Genomic DNA, 26,585 nt, shown 5'->3' with positions numbered 1-26,585 from the left:
TGAACCCGGGAGGCAGAGGTTCCAGTGAGCCGAGATCACTCCACTGCACTCTAGCCTGCGCAACAGGGTGAGACCCTGGCTCAAAAATATAAATAAATACAAATTAAAAAATAAAAAGGCTAATGATTAACTGCGAGAAAAAAATAAGAGCTCTTATGAATCAGTGAGAAAAAAACTAAACAACCAATAAAAAAATCTACAAAGAACATGAAACCACCATAAATGGTGAAGTATAAATGACTAATAAACATCTGATCTTATTAATAATCAAAGAAATGCTTTGATAATAAAACTCCTCATCTTTTTTATCTATTAATGTGGCAAGTATTTTCAAATGGGCACTGTCATATGCTACAATGTGCATACAAATTAATAGAACCTTTCAGGAAGGCCAGCTGAACTTTCTGAAAACTTTTCCTTCCTGTTTACCTCCTGGTAATTTCAATATAAAATTATTTTCTAAAGAATAAAGAGGCACTTATATCACGGAATATGAAAATACTGTTTATTCAAAGCTTTGACTTCAAAATATCTGAGTTTGTGTTGATAGTAAGTGAACTTATAAAACAAAACTTGTCATAGTAAACTAAATAAATAACTAAACTAAATAAGCAAATTCATTCAGTTAATAAGGCTAAAGAAAATTATAATATAAAATCAAATTTGACTATGCTCTGTCCAGTACCACAAATGACACATTTCTCCAGTGTATTTCCCCACCATTCAATATAAAGAAAGAATTATTCATTATAAATCATTTTGGATATAATTTACTTTGAAATGAACTTAATGGATTTCAACAAGCTTTTCTTGACAAAAACTAAGTTCTTGGCGCTATTAACACCATAAAAAAAAATCTTAGTCTAATTATCAGCATTTAAATGGCAGCCATCTCACCCCTCTCTGAAATATTTAAAGTATTTCTCTCAGCCTCAAAATCGGAACACAAAGTGAAGTTCTATATATAATCTAATGTGTATATTAGCTATACTATTCCTATAGTTTTCACCTATAGGTATAGTGACAAAGATTTTCTCTTTAATCAAACTCCAGTCAGGGTCCTCAGGGCCTTCTTGACTAGGCTTCAATCTTGGTCTAGAAAAACTACAAACTCAGTACTAATGATTTCATCCACAACTCCCAGCACCACTACCACCACTGCACACACACTAAAAGACTTGAGCAAGCACTACCATAGTTCCTAACGGCTCAAGGCTCTTAGAAATGACCCTAACTCCCCTTAAAATACCTGCCTGAGAAAGTTTACGGCTGCCAAAAGAATTTACTGTCTCTAGTAGCCATCACCTGATGATAGGCCCCTGAATACTCTTTCTTAAAGCATTTACTTAAAAGGGATTACAATGGTAAATCCTTCCTCTGTCTCCCAAAACATGTGAGTGTCTTTCTCAAGGCCCTGAAAGACATTCCTTTAAAATGTAATCATCAGGAAGGACAGGGCTTTTGTCTTCCTGTCTCTGTGGGAGGATAGAATCCTGACTTTGTGACTTGCCAGCTACCAAATACAAGGGCCTAATTGCATTTACACTGACCAAGCTTTTGTAATTTTTCATTTTCCTGACTCCACTGAGCCTCCATTGACCCTCCCACCCCCACTCCATTCTCCTTTCAAAAGACCCAGTAACCTCTATACAAATCAAAGTTGAGTTCAGTTCATGCTGGAATCTCTTCCTTATTGCAAAAAGGAATACTGATTAAAATATGTCCTGATCACTCTAAACAATGTCCAGCTTTATCTGTGACAACAGAGGGATTTTTTTTCCTTTGTAATTTAAGAAATAGTGAGGCTGAGTAAGTGAAACATACCTCAGATATCAGTATGTCATACTGACGACATAAAGGAAAGAAAGCTAAAAATGCCACACACCTTTGCAGAGCCAAATAAATAATTTCCATAGTTTGGAATGTTGTTCAAGTGATCTGAACACAGAACTGAAGGTTAACTGAAGCACAAATGATGGCTTAAATCCACAAACATTCTGAGACAATGTATTAGAGGACTACAGGAGAAAAAGCTTTAGGCATCAATCAACTAGGCTTATTCTACAAAACAGATGAAGGTTAAGAAGTGAAAGCTCACTAGGACTTAAATGTGAAGGGAAACAATCTCCCTAATAGCCACAGTTAGTTGGATTCTGGGAAAAACATATAAATAATTTATGTTGGTTAGTCTGGGGTTTTATTTAAGGTTATGAATGGCTATAACAACTCATACCAACAAGGATGAAGAAATAAAAAACCATAAAAATAGAAAAAATATCTATTCAAATAAATCACTCCCCTAACATTACCCCAAATATATCAGAAAAGACTGATATAAAACCATGAAATATATGAGAAAACAATAGGGAGCCTTGAACAGAGGAAGAAACTTGCTTCCTAAATTTGAAAAGGAACAAATGACCTCAACAACTGCAAAATCTATTTTCATATGGTAGACTGTTGGGTTCCTATTATGGTAGAATGGGGGACTGGTCAAAAACCACATATTCTTTCTGTGTTTTGTATGTTTCTTCCTAAAACTCAGTAAATGTTTATTTAATGAAGAAAAGTCCCAGATCTGAGAAAGTAAAAAAACACAATTAATTTTAAGGATTTCTAACTTTAAGCAAGTTATCACAGCATATCAGAGGTAAAATATGCAACTTCTTAGAAGATGGGAAGCTTTGAATCAAATATATCAAAATAACAAAGGAATCTTTATTTTTAAAAAATCATAAATAAGAAAAGCCTATTAACTGTTAGGCAATGGGAATATGAAATTAAAAAGCAACTCAGGTCTGATTTAAAGGACTGCAGAATTCAAAAGAATAAATCCTTATATGAAAAACTTTTAAAATCTTAGGCAAATGAAATAAGAATTATTGGTTAATATAATCTACCAAGATTTTAAAATAAAATTATAAGACCTACCATAAATGATTTTGTGAAAACTAAAAATACAATGGAAACCATAAAAATTTCAAAACAATATTGGAAGCAATAAAGAAAGGAATGACAAACAATATCTATCAAAATCAGAACATAGGCCAAACAGATGACACAGTGAAATACCTAGGGGAAAAAAACAAGCAATATGATTAGATTGTATCAGTAAGTGTGCTGGAGGAAACACAAAAGACAAATAGCAGCAAATCATAATGAAGGAGAAAACAAACAGATTTCAAACTAACAATTAAGAAAATACTCAAAGAGCTTCCAGAATTGATCCTTACAAAAAAGACGACCTAGCCAAGCATCAGGAGGCTGAGGTGGGAGGATCGCTTGAGTCCAGGAGTTTGAGGATACAGTGCACTAGGATAGCACCTGTGAACAGCCACCAGTCTGGGCAACATTCAAAAAATAAAAAAAAATACAACCTGATACCTAGTGATAAAAAAATTAAAACTCGCCGGGCGCAGTGGCTCATGCCTGTAATCCCAGCACTTTGGGAGGCCGAGGCGGGTGGATCACGAGGTCAAGAGATCGAGACCATCCTGGTCAACATGATGAAACCCCGTCTCTACTAAAAATACAAAAAATGAGCTGGGCATGGTGGTGCGTGCCTGTAATCCCAGCTACTCAGGAGGCTGAGGCAGGAGAATTGCCTGAACCCAGGAGGCGGAGGTTGTGGTGAGCCGAGATCGCACCATTGCACTCCAGCCTGGGTAACAAGAGCAAAACTCCATCTCAAAAAAAAAAAAAAAAAAAATTAAAACTCTACATAAGAGAAACATAAAAGTAAGTAGGAAGGAAACGAAAGCTATTTTTAAAAAAAGGTAGAGATAAATTCTGACTTTGCAATTCACACAAAATAGTCTGAGACTGCACTGACCAATACAGTAGCCAGAGGCCACATATAGCTATTTAAATGTAAATTTAATTAAAATAAAATAAAATTTAAAATTAAGCCCTTTAGTTCTACTAGCCACATTTCAAATGCTCAGCTGCCATACATGACTAAAGGCTAAAAACTGGATAGCACAGATATAGACCATAACCATCACTGCAGTTCTATTGGACAGCAGCCTTTAGAAAAGGGTGCTTAAATAAAGCTAACTTTTCATTATGAAGATAGAATAAAATTATATAAAAATATAAAACAACTAGCCAGGTGTGATAGCTCACACCTGTAATCCCAGCACTTTTAGAGGCCAAGGCGGGCAGATCACTTGAGGTCAGGAGTTCGAGACCGACGTGGCCAACATGGTGAAACCCCATCTCTACCAAAAATTACAAAAATGAGCCAAACATGGTGGTGCATGGTAGTGCTTGTCTGTAGTCTCAGCTACTCAGGAGGTTGAAGTGGGATAACTGCTTGAACCCGGGAGGCAGAGGTTGCAGTAAGCCGAGATCACACCCCTGCACTCCAGCCTGGATGACAAAGTGAGAACCTGTCTCAAGGGGAGAAAAAAAGAAAACAAACATATATATAATATGAATGTGTCAGTAAAATTCAGTGGCACTGGGATTACACAAGAATATATGCTAAAAGATTAGAAATCAAGATTATGGTCAGGACAAGTGATAATTTAAAGCAGAATCTATAGAATCTGTGTTATTATTCACAGACTGACTACTTTGGTACTCCCTTCTACCTTTTCCACAAGATTCTTGGTATTTTATCCTTTAAGTGGTTCTAATATAAGTATCTTTCCAATAAAAGATACATGCCTAATATGCAGGACCACTGCTAATGAAAGAATGTGAAAATAACAATCATTTAAGATGTATACAGCAACCAACAAAAATAATTTAGGTTAAAAAAAAGTTGGACCACCTCTGCCTCAGTCTGATGGCATACCATAAAATTCTTATGCTGACACTTAATCAGCACTGTGGTAGTGTTAAAAATTAGGGTCTTTAGGAAGGGATTAAGCCACAAGAGCAGAGCCCTCATGGATGGGATTAGGGACTTGATTAAAGGGCTGAGGGAGTGGGTTTGCCCTCTTCTGTCCCTTCTGCCATGTGAGGACACAGTGTTCATTCCCTTCAGAGGACACAGCAACAAAGTGCCATCTTGGAAACAGGAACTGGATCCTCTCCAAACTCGAACCTGCCGGCGTCTTGACCTTGGGCTTCCAGATCCTAGAACTGTGAGAAATGAATTTCTGTTCTCTATAAATTACCCAGTCTCAAATATTTTGTTATAGCAGCACAAATGCAGTAAGACAGAATCTACAGAAAAAATTTAATCCCTACATCTGAATGATACTCAGTTTTTTCAGTTATAGTTATTATAATTAGTTTATGTTTTCATTTGTAGAACTATTAATTATACCTCCACCCCATTCCAAAACAAATTCTGGGCAAGTTTAAGTGCATTTATGTTGAAAGGTAAGGAGCGTTAAGTAAAAGTTACATTCCAAAAGCACTTAGACAAAAACAATGACTATACCACAGGGCCATCATTGTCAAGACTCGCCCCCACTCCTCACACACACACAAAGAAGGAGGAAAGGAAAGGAGAGAACGGCCTGCTATACGAGTGGAACATAAAATGTGTACTCAGGCTACAGTACAGCAGCTATTCACAGGCACAATGATAGTTCACTGCAGCTCTGAACTCTGGGCCTCAAGAGATCTTCTTGCTTCAGCCTCCTTAGAAGCTATCTTACGCATAATTTTTAGGCACTCTCCATAACAATTCCATCTATGTTAAAGAATGAAATACAAAAACACACTAAACAAATGTATAATAATTGAAAATAACAAGGACATGATTAGTGACAGGCTGCTTTCAATATAGGAGAACCAACAAAGCATACTCAGAAGACAAGAGGAAGACTAGCTGGACAGCGCTGTCAGGGTACAAAGATGTAAGCAGGAAATTAGACAAACTGAACTAAGACTCTGTAAGGCACTGAAACCAGAAGTTGAACTTGATCTTATAGAAAAGTGATTTTCAAACTGGTTTCAGGAGGAGGATCCCCCAGAAATTAACTCAGGAACTGCTGCAGATAACAAGAGTAAGGGCACATGAGCATGTTCATGACTGTGCTGTTTAATACTGTCGTATGTTTCACAGAGTAAAATTTTTATATAGAATAAGATTCCATAGTAAGATTTTACTTGAATAAGCAAGTTTCTCTGTTAACATTTTAAAAATATCTTTGGCTGTGGACTGTGGGAAGCACTGAAAAAACACAAGTGAATAATATAGTCTCTACTTCCAAGTTGCTTATTAATTCCATTTTGTTTGTGGTCTACAACTGTTATAACAAATTTTACCTCAGATTCCTACAATAACTTTCCCACTAACACCAAACCATGTCCTTTCATCCTTTAAAATTACCCTTGAGAGCACCCACATATACTTCTGGTCAAAGTCACCTGCTCAATATTGTAATCTGCCTTCAAGGACTTTAATCCTGTCCGCCATTCATTCACACCATGGGCTTTTAAAAAACTGTCTTGCCAGAAATCATACTGGAAGTTTTCATGCATGCTAGATCCAAGGTACTTTCTATCACAATCCTATCCTTTATAGAGGGCAATTGAAGAGGACTCAATCAAACACAACTGCATAAAATCCGAGCCTACTCCTCAATTACTTACGTAGGTTGAATAATAGCAGTATTAATTCATAACCCAAACATTACCATTCTAACTTAATTATTTATTTTAACAGTTACCGCATTTCTAGCAGTCTGCATTCATTCACACCATAAACTTTTTTTTTTACATGTCTTGCCAGAAATCATACTGGAAGTTTTCATACATGCTAGATCCAAGGTACTTCCAGAAGAGCTAGATTGTCTTTGGCTGTTGTTCTCTTCTTTCATTGCCTCAACATCTAAAATCTCAGTCTACTTTCTTTCCTCTCAGGAGATTCCTCTTTCACTTCATCCCTTAAAAATCTATTCTCTGCAAGGTGAAGAACATAGACACACTGCAGAACATCCCTCCATTGGGCCCTTCTTCACAAATATATACATTTTATTCAAGGTGCTATCAAACATTTTCTGTATAGGGCACACCTCAGAAACATAATACCTCTAATCAATAATCTTGCCCCTCAAATCAGAGTTTAAGGATAGGAACAAAAACTGTTTTTGGTACTGAATATTTTTATTCATCAGTAGGTTGTCATGTTTTCCTTGGGCTACCTATTTTGTTCTTAGCAGTTTTTGTTTACTTTTTTTTTTTTTTTGAGATAGCATCTCAGTCTGTCACTCATACTTGAATGCAGAGGTGTAATCTCAGCTCACTGCAACCACTACCTCCTAGGCTCAAGCAATCCTTCCACCTCAGCCTCCCAAGTAGTTGGGACTACAGGTACATGTCACCATGCCCAGCTAATTTTTTATCTTTGATAGAGATGGGGTTTCATCATGTTGCCCAGGCTGGTCTCAAACTCCTGAGCTCAGGTAATCCACCTGCCTCAGTCTCCCAAAGTGCTGGGATTATAGGCATGAGCCACCATGGCCAGTCTGTTTACTTCTTTTTAAAGGTACCTATATAACACCCCCAAAATTTAACTGGAGCTCATTCAACTGATACCCAACTAAAACTCAGAGTACAAGTGCTAAACCAAGAGGCTGGATCAAAGGCAACCAAGAATTCTATCATTCATTTATAGAAGTATTTTTAAATTGCTTCAAGGATGTCTTAAATCATATTAACTTTATGTTACTTTTAATAAAAATTAAGCAGCTAAGAATCAGAAAACTTATGTTTTAATCACAACCCGGTAGTTAGATGTACACGCTTGAGCAAGTCACTTAGATTAAAATCTAATTTTAATTACTCTATTTTAATTACTAATTTGTCTATAAAATGAATGACTAAAACTAATACCCACACTTAAAATCTAATTTTAATTACTCTAAATTATTTTAATTACTCATTTGTCTATAAAATGAATGACTAAAACTAATACCCACAGGTGTCTTCTATCGTTAAAGGATTATGATTCTATTATGAGATTTAATTCTTCAAATAAATTTATTTACCTTTTGTTTGGAGCTGAATCGTACCCCCCCCACCAAATTCGTATGTTAAAGTTTTACTCTCTATTACTTCAAAATGTGACGTTTTAGACACTAGATTTTTGAAGAGGTAATTAAGTTAAAATAATGTCATCAGGATGGGCCCTAATCTAATGAAGGTGTCCTTATAAGGGGAAATCTGGACACAGACATATATACAGAGGGAAGACCATGTGAAGATACAGGGAAAAGATGTCTATCTACAAGCCAAGGAGCGAGACCTCACAAGAAAACCAACCCCACTAATACCTTAATCACAGACTTCCAGCCTCCAGAAACGTGAGAAAATCAATTTCCATTGTTTAAAATACCGAGTCTGTGGTATTTTGTTATGGCAGCCCTTGCAAACTAATTCACTGACTTCTTAAGTGTGCAGGATGCTACTACTACAATTTCTGAAGTTATCTACTCACTGTATCCATGTTTATTCAATTTTATTTTTCCTGAGTATATCCTACTCAATTAAATCCTAAGAGATAATTTTTATTTATTATTTATCTATTTATTGAGACGGAGTCCCACTCTGTCGCCCAGGCTGGAGTGCAGTGGTACAATCTCGGCTCACTGCAACCTCCACCTCATCAGCTCAAGCAATTCTCCTGCCTCAGTCTCCCAAGTAGCTGGGATTACAGGCATGTGCCACCATGCTTAGCTAATGTTTGTATTTTTAGTAGACAGGGTTTCACTCGTCTTGAACTCCTCACATCAGGTGATCCGCCTGCCTCGGCCTACCAAAATGGTGGGATTACAGATGTAAGCCACTATGCACAGCAGAGGTAATTTTTAGTTTATACAAAAACTAAGGGTTTCATTTTGAAGTGTATTGACATTACAAACTTCTTAGGATCATTTGGCAGATAAGAGGATAGTTATCTTTATATATGGAGGTTCAGTAGAGTCTAACATAACAGAATTGAAAACAATCTAGATGTTCAACAATGGGAACATGGTTAAATAATAATAATCCAGGCAAGCTACTGTATATTTATAAAACTTATTACTTATTTCTGTACCAAGATAAATTGCATGACTCATTGAGAAAAAAAAAAAAGGCATGGCATAGCAGAGAATCAAACTTACAATGCTTTAAGAGAAAAAAAAAGTTTTAAGCCAAATATATAAAAATTACTATGGCTTATACTAACTATTAATTACTATTTCTAATTATTGTAAGACATATCATATTATATTTTAACTCAATTTTTTATTTCCAAAAAATGTATCACAACTGTTCCTTAAGTGACATGTGGATTTGCAGAAAGAACTTTTTTAAAGATCAACTTGTTATTTTCAACATTAGCATTTCATCCTTACTTCATTCAGCAAACCTACTTTTAGGAATTAGTAAGAAAATCTCTAAGGAAAATAAGCGTCTGCACATTTACAGGCACACATCCACCCAGTTATAGGTAAATAAGCACCTGCACATTTACAGGCACACACGCACGCACAGTTATAGGTATGGGCGTGCACATTTACAGGCACACATCCACGCACAGTTACAGGTAAATAAGCGCCTGCACATTTACAGGCACACACCCACGCACAGTTACAGGTAAATAAGCGCCTGCACATTTACAGGCACACACCCACGCACAGTTACAGGTAAATAAGCGCCTGCACATTTACAGGCACACACCCACGCACAGTTACAGGTAAATAAGCGCCTGCACATTTACAGGCACACACCCACGCACAGTTACAGGTAAATAAGCGCCTGCACATTTACAGGCACACACCCACGCATAGTTATAGGTAAATAAGCGTCTACACATTTAAAGGCACACACGCATGCACAGTTATAGGTAAATAAGCGCCTGCACCATTGTGGAAGACAGTGTGGCAATTCCTCAAGGACCTAGAAATAGAAATTCGATTTGACCCAGCAATCCCATTACTGGGTATATATCCAAAGGATTACAAATCGTTCTACTATAAGGACACATGCACACGAATGTTCATTGCAGCACAGTTTACAATAGCAAAGACCTGGAACCAACCCAAATGCCTATCGATGATAGACTGGACAGGGAAAATGTGGCACATATACACCATGGAATACTATGCAGCCATCAAAAACGATGTGTTCGCGTCCTTTGTAGGGACATGGATGAACCTGGAAACCATCATTCTCAGCAAACTGACACAAGAACACAAAATCAAACACCACATGTTCTCACTCATAGGCGGGTGTTGAACAATGAGAACACATGGACACAGGGAGGGAAGCACTACACACTGGGGTCTGTTGGGGGAAAATAGGGGAGGGACAGCGGGGCTTGGGGAGTTGGGGAGAGAGAGCATGGGGAGAAATGCCACATATAGGTGAAGGGGAGGAAGGCAGCAAATCACACTGCCACGTATGCACCTATGCAACAATCTTGCATGTTCTTCACATGTACCCCAAAACCTAAAATGCAATAAAAAAATAAAAATAAATAAAATAAAATAAAATAAAAATAAAATAATAAAAATATAAAAAAAGAAGAAAATCTCTAAGGAAATAAGAAAAGCAAAAATATTTACAGATTTTAGCAAGAGCATATTTTGAGTGAAATGTTACAAGCTAAGTGTCAGACAACAGGAAACTAAATAAATTATGGTGTGAGAAATCATTATATGGCACTTAAAAATCATTAACTAGAGCCCTGGTTTTTTCTGTGTGTGTGTGTGTGTGTGTTTTTTTTTTTTTTTTGAGATGGAGTCTCATTCTGTCACCAAGGCTGGGAGTGCAGTGGTGCAATCTCGGCTCACTGCAACCTCCACCTCCAGGGTTCAAGCGATTCTCCTGCCTCAGCCTCCCAAATAGCTGAGACTACAGGGGCATGCCATTATGCTGGCTAACTTTTGAATTTTTAGTAGAGATGAGGTTTTGCCATGTTGGCCAGGCTGGTCTCGAACTCCTGACCTCAAGTGATCTGCCCACCCTGGCCTCCCAAAGTACTGGGATTAGAGGCATGAGTCACCGTTCCCAGTCAGAACCCTGGTTTTTAATATTCAGTGAATCACACGTTTTGAGAATCTGATAAAAGCTATGAACCCTCTCCTCAGAATTGCACATATATGTATATACCCCCATATTTTTGCATATAATGATAGGAGGTTTACAAATAATTAAAGTCTAAACTACCTTAAAAATCCCAATCTAGAAAAACTATCATGGAAACATAATATTTATAGTACATTGTAATGTTAAATTTCTAAAAGCAGAGGATAAACCAGTAGATGCAAAGAAGAAAAACATATGTATGTGTCTATGAAAAAGAAAAGGAAACAGACCAAATTACTAAGATTGGGTATCCCTGGATAGTAAAATTATAGAAAATTTGTATATTACTTTATAATTTCTATCTTCTTCATATTTTTTCAATAAACTAATTATATAATAATAAAAGAAGACTTAAGTATAATTTATTTTACTCAAATAAAATTATTAGTCAAATGACAAAATAGAGTAGGATCACATAATGATAATTTTCTCAAGTTTTAAAGTATATAATAACAAGAAATAATAAATGACTGATGATCACTGATAACAGTGTACTTGTGGATGACTGAGATCACTTTGTAAATCCACAGAATGGAGAAATATTTCCTATTTCATATAATGCCACAAAGTTAATCAACCACAAGCAATAACTGAAGTTCTTTAGGAATACACAACTATGTTTTTGTTTTTAGGCTTTGGGGTATGTTCAAAGTGTCTAAAATAAACTTATAAAAAAATAAAGATCAGAACAAAAAACTTACATTTTCTATTGTGTATCAACAGAGCTTGTTTCAAATCTATTGTTGCTTTTCCTAATAAAGCATCTGCTTTTAAAGTGTGATGGCTCCAAACTCGAAATTCCAATGTAGTCTGTGGCGTAACATTTCTGGAAGGGTAAAATTATAACAAAAATACAGAAGTAGACATCATCATTATATTAATACATAACAATTCCTACTAAACCATTTATTTTAGTAATGTTTTAAAGACCATGAATTCCATTTATTTTAGAAGAAATATTGTATGAAACAGGAAACTACCTGAATCATAAAGAAAAATATTTTACGTTCAAATACATTAGGACCTTAATAATAGATGAGGATTTTTGGAATTAGCAAGCCAAAACACCAACACAAAAGTCTTATTGAGACTTCATAGTAACACTGTTTCTATTTGAACAAATGTCTAAAGACTTACATAATACTTTTGCTATATACAAATTTATACCACTATATTTTGAAATGCCAAAATTAAGAATGACTAATTTTCAGTCCTCTTTCTGTACCAAAACAGAGAAAATGTCTATATGGAAACAATTTGGTTTATAAAGCAAAGCATGCAATATTACGCATCCTCTCCTTTAAAAAAAATTAACCAAACATTTCTCCATACTTTAAATTGTCGATCCACACTTTAAAAATCACTCATTACTTTTAAGTCATTTTACAAAATAAAAAACATATTCCAAAAAACACACTCCCTTCTGAAGATTCTGCATCTTTTATATAAGGTACTTACACAGTTAGCTGTTCATCCCATTTTGGATTAGAAGAACTACTGGATTTTGCTGTTTTCCTAATTTCTCCATCTACAACTACTTCTGTATATATTGCTGTTCCGAACCAGTTCTTTTTTCTTTTAAGTTTGGCACTAGAAACTAACAGAAAAATGATAATTCACTAGTGAGTATGTGTTGCCAAAAAGTAGTACTACACACTAATTAATCAGTAAGAATGGGGTTGTGCTTCTTGTACAACTAGAACTCTTCTGATTGGCAGAATGAAGGAACAATACAAAAGGGCTATTGATAATGCCTGAGAGCCATTTGAATAAAACTGAATAACAGTTTTATTGAGCTATAATTCACATACCATATAATTCAACCACTTAAACTGTACAATTCAATGGTTTTACTATATTCAGAGTGGCACAACTATCACCACAATCAATTTTAAATCATTTTTGTTACCACAAAAACAAACTCCATACCATTAAGCAGTCACCCTCCTTTCTCTTCCCAATCAACCCTCTCCCCACCCCCATCCCTAGGCAGCCACTATCCTACTCTCCATCTCTTTAAATTTGCCTATTCTGGACATTTCATACAGATAGAATCATATAACATGGGTTTTTTTGTGACTGGCTTCTTTCACTCAGCATTAAATTTTCGAGGTTCATCCATATTGTAACATACACCAGTACTCCACCCTTTTTCTTGCCAAATAGCATTCTATCATATGGGTATATGACATTTTATCTATCATCAACTGATAAATTTCTGAATTGCTTCCACTTTGTGGCTATTGTGCATAAAGCTGCTATGAACATTTGTGTGCAGACTTTTGTGTGGACATATGTTTTCATTTCTCTTGGGCATATACTTTGAAGTAGAATTGCTGGCTCATATGGTAACCCTCTTTTGAGTAACTGCCAGGCTATTTTCCAAAGTGGCTGCACCATTTTATATTCCAACCAACAATATACACTGATTCCTCCACACCCTTACCCAATAACTGCATTAAAGGTCAAGGGAAAAGTGTTTTCAGATGCAACATCCCCATTAATACGCTGCCACATAGGATTAACTTGTCTTTCTGAAATTGCATAATTGTGGCACTTAAAAAAAAATGCTTTAATGCTTTACCTGCAGAGTTAGCTTCAAAAAGAAGAAAAGTAGAATTGACATTTTCAAATAAAAACTTAAAAATCAAAGTTTCATTATAAAAATTAATCCTAACCCCTTCTAGAAAGTGAATTTTAAATCTAATGTACCTGAGATACGAAGAAATCAGGGACTATCTACTTTCTGGGCAAAATACTGATGACCAGGCAGTAAGAACAACTTACCAAGATCACCTCCATAATCAATTACCTATGAACACCTTAGGTCAGCGATGAGGAAGGGGAAAGCCTCTTTCATGTCAACACACTGGATGTTAAGGATATGAAAACAACCAAAGCTATATAAGCTTCTTTTCTATTGTAAGAGAATAATAATCTAAATAAAGAGTCACACAAATAAATCACTGAAATATAATGTGACAAATCCAAGATTCAAATCAAATTATATATTTAAGTACTGGCAACATGGCACTTAAAGAGTGTTCAATGTTATGTCTGAGGTGCTACTATCGGGGTCTTAGTAAAACTCATTTCCATCCTTCACTGTTCCAATCATCTTTAAGTTCAGTACAACTGGACTAATGTGACGGCCCAGACTTGCTCTCTCCCAAGAAACTCCCCAAGATTCTTTGAATAAAAGTGCTCATATATTTCCTTAGTATGTGTAGATCTTAACCATATAGCAGAAGACTGGAAGAAGGGACAGGCAGTATAAAATGGTGTTAAAAATGGAAGGTTAGACATATCTGGGTTCATTTTTCAACTGTGCCACTTACTAGAAGCCTGACCATAGTCAGTCAATTAATTTCTCCATACCTTACTTAAAAACTTAGAAAAGCAGTAGTACCTGATTCTTAGTATTGGTGAGTGAAGGCATGCAAAGCGCTATCACCATCAATGAATGCCTGGCATCCAACAATGGTAGCTGATTATATAGTATTAACTCTTTTGAGTTCATTGCAGATCCATCCAAAATATGTCCACTGAATACCCTTAATTAACAAAATGCTCAACAATATTATAAGCTGGTAAGGTAAGAAAAGAGATTTTTAAAAGATAATAATCTCTAATTTCATGAGGAATTTATAATGTGCTAGCAAAATTGTATATATAAATAACTATAATACTGTGTTTTTAAATAACTAGAAGAGAGCCTTATTAATTCAAAAAGTTGTTCTAGTTAGTAGAATATAGTTTTCTTTTTCCCATTTAATGAGTTTTCTTTGGTGTTATACCCAGAATGTCCTCCACTCTAAAGTTATATAAATATTTTTAAACTATCAGAAAATGAATCACGTGTGGGAGGTAGGGGGAGTTAACTTAAAAATCCCACTCACAATAACGTCCCCTCGAAAAATCTAGCAATAAACTTAAGAAATAGTAAGAGTCACATGAAGAGAACTGTAAAACTTTACTGATGGAAACAAAGACTTAAAGAGAGTGATATGATATATTCTTAGATTTGGAAAGTTTAACACTGAAATATTTCAATTATCTCCAATTTAATAAATTACTTTAAAATAAAAACACCAACTTACTGGTTTTGAGTGTTTTTGGTGGGGGAAAAGGAAAAGGAAGGGAGACTTAAATATTCAAATAAAAGCCAAAGAAAATTTGAGAACAGCAAAGGTTTAAAATGCAAAATAATAAAAGGAGATTTCTTAAAATATTTTTTTAAAGTGCCATAAAGTAAAAATAATTTAAATGGCTTGACAGTGACGTAAAAGAGAAGTGACGAGAACAGAACAAACAAGATGGTAATGTGTAACAGTGGCATTCCAAATCAATAGAAAGATAGATTAGACCATAAATGTTGAAACATTTGAAAAGAATGAAGTCTATAATTCACACCACTCATAAATAAGTGGCATACAATTTTAAACTTTTACTTTAAAACATGAAATTAATGCTCTAGAAGACACAATAGCTAAAAAAAATAAACATGAATATAGCAGCCCAGTTGTCCTTCAATCTCATCCTTTTTATACATCTTGCATACTTTATGCTTCTGACTCTTTCCTGTTGAAAGTCTAAAATCTAAAATATCAAAGATAATACACTTCTATATGCTATTATCTTTAAGTACCTGGTACATTACAGTATATTAACCATATTACAATATGTAGTTTTCTGTTTGATTTTTTCCATCAGTTTTCCTGCGTTCCGTGATCAATGCTCTTATTCTTATGTGTTGCTGCCAATCAGATAAGGGTTAAGAACAGAAATGAGAATAAGAGTAAATATGCTAATAATAAAAATAAATTAGGATATTTTAATAATTTGGCTTAGGGCAGAGAATTTCAGTTTACAGACAATAACCAGCCAGACTGCAATATTAGAGGGGCCTTAATCTGGGTATTATCTGATTGTTTTTAAAAAGAAAAGAAAAGGCTGGGCATGGTGGCTCATGCCTGCAATCCCAGCACTTTGGGAGGCTGAGGCAGGTGGATCACCTGAGGCCAGGAGTTTGTGACTGGACTGGCCAACAGGGCAAAACCTCGTCTCGACTAAAAATACAAAAAAAAAATTAGACGGACATGTTGGCATGCATCTGTAATCCCAGCTACTCGGGAGGCTGAGGTAGGAGAATCACTTGAACTCAGGAGGTGGAGGTTGCCGTGAGCCTATCGCACCACTGCACTCCAGCCTGGGCAACAGAGCAAGACTCCATTTAAAAAAAAAAAAGAAAGAAAGAAGAAAAATCAATACAGAAGTCACTGGAATCTAATAAAAGGAGCAACAACTTGGAGTCTTAAGACCTCAGTTGGTTTCTCTTTATTAATCCAAGGCACTTAGTCCCTCTGACTCTCAGTGTCCTCACTGACAAATCAGGAGAAGTAATCTTTATTGCAGAAGATATGAGATCAGTAAGACTGAGAATTTTAAGGTGATTTTTATTTTAAAACTTAGATCAACAAAATGAAAGACAAAGACAAAAAGAAAAGAAGGCACTAAAATCTGGTGCCATTTAGTACAGGTCCATAATCATTATTTCTCAAAAGGGTCACTGTATTGTAAAGAAGAGTAGCAACTGGCGCTCAAAATGATAAATACTGTCAGGACATTGTTTTGGCTACTTAGACTCCCTTGGTTCACATCTGTTTTCCAATTGGTTCTCCATATTTGATTCACCTGATAGCCTTTCAGTAAGTTCTGAGATGGAGCCTCACTCTATCTCCCAGGCTGGAATGCAGTTACACCATCTCGGCTCACTGTAACCTCCACCTCCACAGTTCAAGGGATTCTCGTGCCTCAGCCTCCCAAGTAGCTGGGATTACAGGCATGCACCACCATGCCTGGCTAATTTTTATATTTTTAGTAGAAACAGGGTTTCACCATGTTAGTCAGGCCAGTCACAAAGTCCTGGCTTCAGGTGATCCACCTGCCTCAGCCTCCCAAAATGCTGGGATTACAGGCATGAGCCACCGCACCCGGCCTAGGTTTTTATTATTTCAATTAAGAACTCTTACACATAGATCAACATCATTTGAAAGTTACACCTCAGGTGTAGTGTCCATAGGTCCTATGCAAGTTATAATGAACTGAAAATGTGGTGAAAATGTGGCTCTAAGCTTTGAATACAGAGCAAAAGTAGAAAGAATTATGTAAGTGGTTCTTCAGTGGAGTACCTATCAATTTCATCAGCAGAACTGCTTCAAAAATATACATGCCTATTATTCACAGAAAACAAAATACAAATATCCCTTATGCTTCAACCTTGCTTACAATGAGAGAAATGCTATTTTAAATAACATTAAGATACCACTTCAGTATCTAATTATGAACAATCCCAAAGTTTAAGAACAGATTTTGGTTAAGCTTTGGGAAAACAGGTACTCTTATGTATAGCTGGTATAGATACAAAATGCTGCATGCCCCATGGAGCAGAACTTGGCAATAACTGGCAAAATTACATGTATTTACTCTTTGACCCAGCAATCTCATTCTAGGATCTTATCCTATTGATACATAAGCAGAAATAAGGAATGACTTTTGCATGAAGCTATTTGTTGCAGCACTATTTGTAATAAGAAACAGTGGAACTCCCATGTCCAGCAATAAAAGACTAGTTAGTTTTTTTTTTTACATCTATTCAACAGGGCATGATGCAATGATAAAAAACAATATTCTGTTATGAAACAAACTCCAGAATAATACTGTAAAGTTAAAAAAAAAAGTGAAGCACAGAAAAGTATGTAAGAATTAGGGGATTAGGAGGAGAGATGAGATACATATACTGTACATATATCTGCTTGTCTTTGCAAAAAGAAGCAACAAAAGGATAAAGCAAAACTAATAAAAATGTGAACCTACAGGGCAAGGGAGAAAAGTGGGAAAAATGAGGCTAAGTAGGCAGACCTCTCTAAATGTACCTTGGTTTTGACTCTGGGACTATATAAATATCTTACATGGTTATAAAACAAAATTAATTTTTTAAAAAACTGAAAACAAATGACATTATCAATTTGGTGACACAACCAAATAGAGAATTACTAAGGTACTTTAAAACATGGTATTTTGCTTATACATTCTAGAGGGGGAAAACACACAAAGAAATCTTAAACTACAATGAGTGGACCTATTGTTTTTGGTAATTTTTTAAATTACATTTTTTTCCTTTTTTTCACCTCTTCCTCCGTTTTTGGTAATTTTCATGTTATTTTGAACTGGTGTAGTAAGATAAAACAGGTATTATGTTAATGTCATTTTGAATGAAGATTTTTGGGTTAAGAGAAAAGAAATACAGGCCAGGCACAGTGGCTCATGTCTGTAAACCCAGCAACTTGGGAGGGTGGTACAAAAGGATTGCTTGAAACAAAGAGTTCAAGACCAGCATGAGCAACATAGTGAGACCCTGTCTCTAACAATATTTTTTAAAAAAATTAGCCAGGCAAGGTGGTGAACGTCTGCAGTCTCAGGTACTCAGGAGGCTGAAGCATGAGGATCACTTCAGCCCAGTGGTTTGAGAGTACAAGGAGGTATGTTTGCATCACTACACTCTAGCCAGAGAGACAGAATGAGGCCCTATCTCAAAAACAAAAAGATATGAGTATAAAGTCATATTAATTTTAAAAATTTTTATTCCTTTTAGTAGAAAATGGTTCTTAAGAGACTACAGTTATTATTATGAATTGGAAATATCAGCATGAATTCAGAAATATTTTTTTGAGATGGAGTTTCGCTCTTGTTGCCCAGGTTGGAGTGCAATGGCACGATCTCGGCTCACCACAACCTCCACCTCCTGCATTCAAGCAATTCTCCTGCCTCAGCCTCCCGAGTAGCAGGGATTACAGGCATCCACCACCACACCTGGCTAATTTTGTATTTTTTTTTTTTTTTTTGAGACGGAGTTTCACTCTTGTTACCCAGGCTGGAGTGCAATGGCGTGATCTCGGCTCACCGCAACCTCCGCCTCCTGGGTTCAGGCAATTCTCCTGCCTCAGCCTCCTGTGTATCTGGGATTACAGGCACGCGCCACCATGCCCAGCTAATTTTTTGTATTTTTAGTAGAGACGGGGTTTCACCATGTTGACCAGGATGGTCTTGATCTCTTGACCTCGTGATCCACCCGCCTCAGCCTCCCAAAGTGCTGGGATTACAGGCGTGAGCCACTGCACCCAGCCATACACTCAGAATTTTAAAATATTTTTTAATTTTTTGCATTCTACAATAAACATTTCCTAGCTCTGTTAACTGAAACCTCCTAGAAACAACTAACCTCACAGTATCATGGGAATTATAGTACTATGTAATCCCACTTAAATATTTGCCCAATGATTGAACAAATGGCTAAACATATGTAAGAAAGCCTTTAGTATCCTGCTCTACCCTATTAATCATTTAAGAACCAACTCAATGACACTTATTCAAAAGCCCCAATTCTCTCACCATTACAGAAGCTATATCTTCTCTTCATCCAGCATAGGTTCAATAAATATTCACTGAATAAATAATATACTTTTGGAGGGCATCTACTTTTGAGGCCTGTTGCAACAAATATGCCATAGTATGAATCTAAAATAAATTATATTTCTGGAATAAGTCTGCTGAATTAGGTATTCAAAAGAAAAGTTCATTGGGAAATCACCATATTAAATATAAAAATAACTTACCAGTTACCTGTAACTGCAACCTTCCACTGTGGTTATTACTAGTATCAGACCTTGGTGAAGCAGTGGCCATGTCCCAAAATTCAGCTAAAACCTATTTTTAAAAAAGTGAATTTATTCATGTGTTAGATAAGAGTTTGTAATTTTCAAAATGTTAAAACTATTTGTTTAAATCAAATAAGTTCTCAAAAAGTATGGAGAAATTATCAAACCTACTACCAACCCATTAAGAAAAAAACTAAAGTAAGTTGAAATAACAGAAAAAAAATGGTGAGTAGTAAGCAAAATAAAAATAAACATTAGAATGTTGCCCTGGATATGCCGGCTGCAGGAACACTGGGATCCAGAGACAAAGCACTGGGCCTGCTACAAGGGGAAGGAGCTGAGTTTCCCACAGTAAGCAAGGGCCCAAGTCAGTAGAAACTTCTAACATACAGCAGAAGCATATATGTCCATTGGTAGAAAAATGGTTAAATAAATTAGGCTAACTCATACAATGGAGCATTATACCATACTGAGAATGAATGAACTACAGGTAGGGGGTGGTGGCTCATGCCTGTAATCCCAGCACTTTGGGAGGCCAAGACAGCTGGATCACTTGAGGTAGAGTTCAAGACCAGCCTGGCCAACTACAAAAAAAAAAGACAAAAATTAGCCGGAAGAGGTGGCAGATGTCTGTAATCCCAGCTACTAGGTAGGCTGAGGCAGGAGAATTGCTTAAACTCACGAGGTGAAGGTTGCAGTGAGCCAAGATCGTGCCACTGCACTCCAGCCTGGGCGACAGAGCGAGACAACATCTCAAAAAAAGAAAAAAAAGAACACAGCTATAAGCAACAACATGAATGTATCTAAGAAAAACAACAGTAAGTAGAAAAGAAAAAAGACAGATGAGTTCTGAGCATTAAAACCTTCCTCTCAGTTCTGTCTCCAAGATTTAACATTCAACACTGAAATCATGAAGAAATTCTTCCAACCACTAACGACAAAGAAGAAATGAATTCTTTCGGTGGTTATCATGACCTCATCTTTCATTATGCATTTCCTTTGAAAACTCCATGATTCCATGATTGAAAAAGAAATCCAGAAACATGGGGTACTGTGGATCCTGAGTCTCAAGAGTCTGTCCAACAAACAATTGCAGGAAGTCCAGTAAAGAACTGCTAAGGTCCAAACGGCCACCAAATAAGTTGTCACTCTTCCAAGGAATACTCTATGAATGTTATGGAAACATTTCTGCACACAATGAAGAAACTAGTATACAGAAATGTTTATTTGTCTATGATACAGCAATACCTACAGAGTCCAAAAATAAGTCTCCACAATTACTTTCTGTATAAATTTGAATTTGCCTACTGAGATATTTCTGTCTATTCTTATGTCTGCTCAAACATCTTTTATGATGTTTAAATGTTTTCCTTGAAACGTATAAAGATTTGTAAATTAGATTTTTCTCTATAATAAAATACCATATGTGCAAGCTTTAAAAAGCCTACAAACATGATTATGAAACTCAAATCAAACAATCATATTTGTGGTATTTTAAAAAGAAAAGATGGAAACAAATTCAGGATAGCAGTTATTTTAGGGCCTGGGAAAAGATAAGAATATGGAATCAGAGAGGTCTTCACAGGTAGCTCTTTAACCACATTGGTATTGACCTAGTTCTTCATTTGAGGGATTGGTTCACAAATGGTTTTTATTATTGACTTCTATATGTTACATATAATCTGGTACATTCAAATTACATGGTTTTTTTTTTTTTAATTTAAAGAATGTATGGAAGACACAGAAGTAGATACAGTAAAGTTTAGTCTTCCAAGAAAAAGACACTTCTTCCTCCAGGCAGTAAATGAGAGACCTAAGGATAGGTGAAGACATAATTCATTTGGAGGTAGATTAAAAAAAAAAAAATCAAAGGGCTTTATGAGGGAACTAAACAGAAAGATAACTACTGAGAATAAAGGCAAGAGGCATAGATTACTTATTTGAGAAGAATCTTAGAACTTTGTAATACTGTGCAGACTGGGGAACAGTGCCAACCAGATAAAAAACTATTCACTTTACTATATGGAACTCTCTCTGTACCCTGATCCCTACCCCCAATCTATGTTTCCCTTTATTCTATATAAACTCTTTCATATCACCCAATCCCCAGACTTAAGAGCACATGTTCTGGTAACCAGTAACTGCAAATTTAAACTGAAAACCATGAGAGATGGTTCAAAAATGATAACATCCTGAATTAAAAGGGAAGAGACACAGCAAATAAAATTAATCAATTTCAACAATTATCCTCCACACTTCATTTAATGAAATAAAGTTGTATGGCACTTAAAAGATAACATAGTGTCATATATTCTCTCATCTGAGCACTACAGTAACACTGTGTGAGGAGGGAAGCACTCTGTGCATCTTACAAATGAGGAAACTGAGCCTCAGGAGTGTTAGAAGTCTACAGCTGTATTTTTTATGACAACATATTACTAGGTCTACATAATTAACTATCAAAATGTATGAAGTCTGACTATTAAATACAGTCTTAGTTTTTAAAAAATGGTTAATCACTTACTATGTATCAGGAACTGCTAGACACTGGAGATACAAAGATGAGTAAGACACGATTCCCTCTTTCAAGGAGCTCATAGTCTGTGAGAAGACAACCCTGTAAACAAATAAATAGCTTTCAGTGTGATAATTCTAAAATAGATGCAAAAGGTAAAGTACTATATCTGGGGCACACAAGAGAAAGTAGATAATCCAGCCTACAGGGATCAAGAAAGGGATCACAGAGAAGATAACCTCTGAGGGAACTAGATCTTGAAGTGTATAATTTTTCAAGAGAGAATTACAGAAAGTGTGACACATCCAGAGAATTGCTTGCATGGTGGACAATGGGACATAAGGACAGTGTAATGTGATCAGGCAAACAGAGAGGGTCTAAACTGCATGGGATCCTGTGGAATGGTTCATATTGTATTTAAAATATACCATGTATAGGACTTTAACGTTTATCCTGATGGTTTCAGTGATGAGAACTGTATTTTGGAAAAATAACTTTGGAAGCTGTGGGGGCTAGATTTAAGACAATAAGCTATCTGAACTAAAGCACTGGTAGGCAGTATGAAAGAAAAAACTCAGGATACATATAAGGTATTTAACCAGATGACTATAGGATAGCTGAGGGTTACAAAAAACCAAGAATCTGAAAAACTAAAATTTCCCACTTCATTGTCTGGGTGGACGATGGCTCCCTAACCAGGATAGAGAGAAGACTAAGACTATTCGAATTTAATTTCCAGTTCTGCCACTTAAGAGTTGTATGACCAAGTTAACTTTTCCATGGCTCATTTCCTCTATCAGTAGACTAGGAAAAACAAAGTCATCTACCTCATGTTACAATGAGAATTAAATGAGATAATACATGTAAAACACCTAACACTTCGAGTATATGGCAGGAAGTAAAGACTGAATAAAGACTAGTTATTGTTTTTATTGTGGAAGAAGGAAGTTAAAAATACAAGTTTCATTTGGATATGCAGTTCAAAAGAAAGCTGCTAACAATTGGGTATAATAGACAGCTAGTTAGAGAAGTATGCAGTTGAGGAAACAGGTCCATGGAGAAGAAATATCTTGGAGTCACAGTTTGTGTAAGTGGTATTAACATCCAGGGAAGACAATGGTTTTGTTTACAGAGGAGATATTTTGGAACAAATGTTGAGCAGAATGAGAGACAGCTGATCAACTTCTGCTGAGCCATATTAATACTGTGCTTATCATAAGCCCTCAGGGACAACAATCTGCATAATGGTATGACTTTTATCTAGTTGTCCTTGGTCCAGGATATGAGAAAACAGAAAAACTGTACAATCAATTTAGGTTCAGGAATTTAGAAAGCAGGGTTGGCAAAAGAAAAAACAAAGTCTGAGTTTTAGGTCAAAATCTATGCTCAGAGGGTATGGTCAGTAATATCTAAGCTGATTATGTCAGTTCAACACTTTAAAAATGCCACAGACTTGTATAAAGGTTCACTATTATTCAACTGTAAAGAACAGAAAAAAGTCCTGAGTGTAGATAATAAACTACATTTCCAGTACTCTTTGATAGAATTTTATAGATCAAATCCTCATTTAGAAGCTTTATCTTAGTTGCCTGCTTACTTCAAAATGTCTTTCCTAAGTCAGAAGTAAAATTATGAGTGAGAAAGAAAGAAACAAACAAACAAACAAACAAACAAACAAAGAAAGAAAGAGAAAAGAGAAAGAAACAAAAGCAAACCATCCAATTAGAATAGATCTGATTCACTATGCACACTCTGCAGTGTTAAGGCTTTGAAAAGTCAAATAAACACTATCACATTATCCATCTGCCTGGATCAATTAATAAACATACTTACTGGCTGCCTAGTTTATAAAGTTGGCATGGCAAGCATACAGAAATGGTAGAAGACAAAGTCCTGGCACTGAGTCTAATTTTGAAGTCAATATTAATACACAAGAAATGACAACTCAGTAACAACATAGGATGGTATGTAACAAGAGCAGTGTAGTCCAATAAATGTGGAACTTAAAAAGTTAGAAAGCCTACACTTAGGCAAAATTATTTTATCACATACAAAATTTAAAACTCAATGAATGTGGCAAAGATAAAAATGGATGAACTATGCAATCTCCCCCCTTGATATGGGTAAGATTCAGCAGCTCCAAAGCATAAAATAAATATTTCATTAAAATATACACTACAAAATAGAGGATTTTAAATTAAATTACATATAGGAATATAGAAATATTATTTCTACATAGAAATACTGTTGGTCCTTTCAATGAATTTATAAAATGACAGTAAACAGGAGAGTGACCAACTCACCCCAGTTTACGCAGGAACATCAGGTTTTAATCTTGTATCCTGGGAAACCTCTCAGTTCTGGGCAAACTGGGATATTTGATAATCTTACTGAACAGTGTAATGGCTCTAACTGCCTAGACAGCTCTTTTGATGTATCTCAGAGAAATTTTTCTAGTGGAATCCTGTTATAAAAAAGTATAATTCTGTTGGATTTTTCATTTCCATGTGACCTGCAAATTCAGAAAGGAAAAACCAATTTGATAAGAACTACTCATCACTAGGGCTCAAAATCATATCACTGGGACTACATGTTGGGAGAAGGAAAGAGGGAATAGTAAGAGGCTTTCTCAATACCCAGGGTCTTTTAGCCCTCTGAATCATTTTCTTTTCACAGACTGTCCATATCACCACCACTGACCTCTCTAATCAAAGGCATTTCCAACTAGTGCTACTGTTCTTCCCTACCCTGTGCCATCAACTATCATTCCCATACCATCATACCCCATGTCATCATAGCCTTTGCGTCTATGCCAACAACTCACCTGTCCTGTATCTTGCTGATCTCCCTTCCATTCACTAGCTCATATGACCCCATCCTGGATTTGATGGGTCCTATCTGCTCACAATCTCCCAACAGTTATCTCTACCACTATATTCTCCCCTTAGAATTGGTCCACTTAACTCAGGAACTACAGTCTCTCCAGCACTCTCCAGCACTCCTTTACTGTAGGGGACCTATTGACAATATCATTAATACTTTACATTTGCATAGCACTTCATAGTTTCAAATTTTCACATACATTATGTCAAGAAAACAGGCTAAGTACAATTGTTTCCCTTTTTACTGGTGCAACGTTAATATTACTCTTCATTTCTATCTCCCGTTGGGCTTTTCTTCTCAGGTTCTGTCTTTATTGTGCCTTTCCCTCTACCTTCAAATAAACTTGGTGTTCTCAATGTATACATCTAACTATTTGGGACAGAAGCTATTGGATTTCTTTTAAAGATTTTTATATAAAAATAGAGATGGGGGTCTCACTATTTGCCCAGGCTGGTCTTTAAACTCTGGCCTCCAGTGACCTTCCCACCTAGGCCTCCCAAATTGCTGGGATTACAGGCATCAGCTACTGTGACCAGCCAAAAAATAAAGCTTTCTTGTCCGCACTTGACCTTTCCCTATAAATATCACTGATTGATCCACTAACACTCAAAACACAAGAATGTCCCTCTCCTGATAATTTACAAGTGTGCTGCAGAGTAAAACAGAATAGCACTTCTGAGCTGTACCATTCCAGTGACTTGAAGAGTACTTGCAATATCTGTCAGACAAATGACAAATAAACATGGAATCTACAGGTAACTATTAACCTCTGAATTTAATTTGAGTGTTTATTTTAACCTAAAAATGCCTATCTAACCTCAGGATCTAATAATTTCGACTATCTTTCCTCCATCTTTCTGTATTTTTAGTCAACTTGAAAGTTCCTTTCAGTGCACAGTATACGTCCCTTTAGGAAGTATTTCTGAGAAAAATGTATTTTTCTTCAAGATGCCCAATTTCCTAAGTTAGCATTAACCTCCAACTCTTACTATTCATTATGACCCAATTTCAGATCTTCAACCAGAGGGATTTCATACATTAATTTTTAATGAACGTTAATATGTTAATTTTTCCTGAGTCTTTTGGTTCTATTTTCTCTTACCCTCTAATTTTTACATCTTCTTTTACAGCAACATAAATCTGGGCCTTGTTTCTTGACTTTTCTTTTTCAGATATATCTCACATCTCCTTTTCATAAATGCAATCTCTTCCTATTTTTCAGCCATTTCATTTCTTATAGAACATGAGTTTATATTCAATTGTATTTTTAATTTTACTTTATTTTATTTATTTATTTATCTACTTATTTAGAGGCAGAGTGTCACTTCTGTCGCCCAGGATAGAGTGCAGTGGCATAATCATGGCTCACTACAGTGTCTAACTACTGAGCTCATGCCATCCTCCTGCCTCAGTCTCTTAAGTAGTTGGGACTA

General features: G+C 35.9%; 1 protein-coding gene across 4 annotated transcripts in view; it reads right to left on the bottom strand.

The window, feature by feature from the left end:
* The window catches only part of WWP1 (WW domain containing E3 ubiquitin protein ligase 1), a 144,230-nt gene that overhangs the window by 94,469 nt on the left and 23,176 nt on the right, over positions 1–26,585 (bottom strand). For 3 of the 4 annotated variants that reach the window (XM_064384340.1, XM_064384343.1, XM_064384341.1), the window contains 4 exons: positions 22,279–22,371; positions 19,713–19,803; positions 12,496–12,634; positions 11,739–11,863 (listed from right to left, as the gene is read on the bottom strand). In XM_064384340.1, coding sequence (XP_064240410.1) covers positions 11,739–11,863; positions 12,496–12,634; positions 19,713–19,782 — 334 coding nt within the window. In that variant the 5' untranslated portion in view covers positions 19,783–19,803; positions 22,279–22,371. Of the gene's footprint in view, positions 1–11,738; positions 11,864–12,495; positions 12,635–19,488; positions 19,623–19,712; positions 19,804–22,278; positions 22,372–26,585 lie in introns of those variants that run through there. The other variant, XM_064384342.1, reaches the window with a different exon arrangement.

Source organism: Aotus nancymaae, unplaced genomic scaffold, assembly GCF_030222135.1.
Source record: "Aotus nancymaae isolate 86718 unplaced genomic scaffold, 86718_ANA_hifiasm-v0.15.2.pri h1tg000036l, whole genome shotgun sequence".
Lineage (NCBI taxonomy): Eukaryota > Metazoa > Chordata > Mammalia > Primates > Aotidae > Aotus > Aotus nancymaae.
The sequence above is the reverse complement of the archived record's forward strand: the minus strand, read 5'-3'. Positions and strand labels throughout refer to the sequence as shown.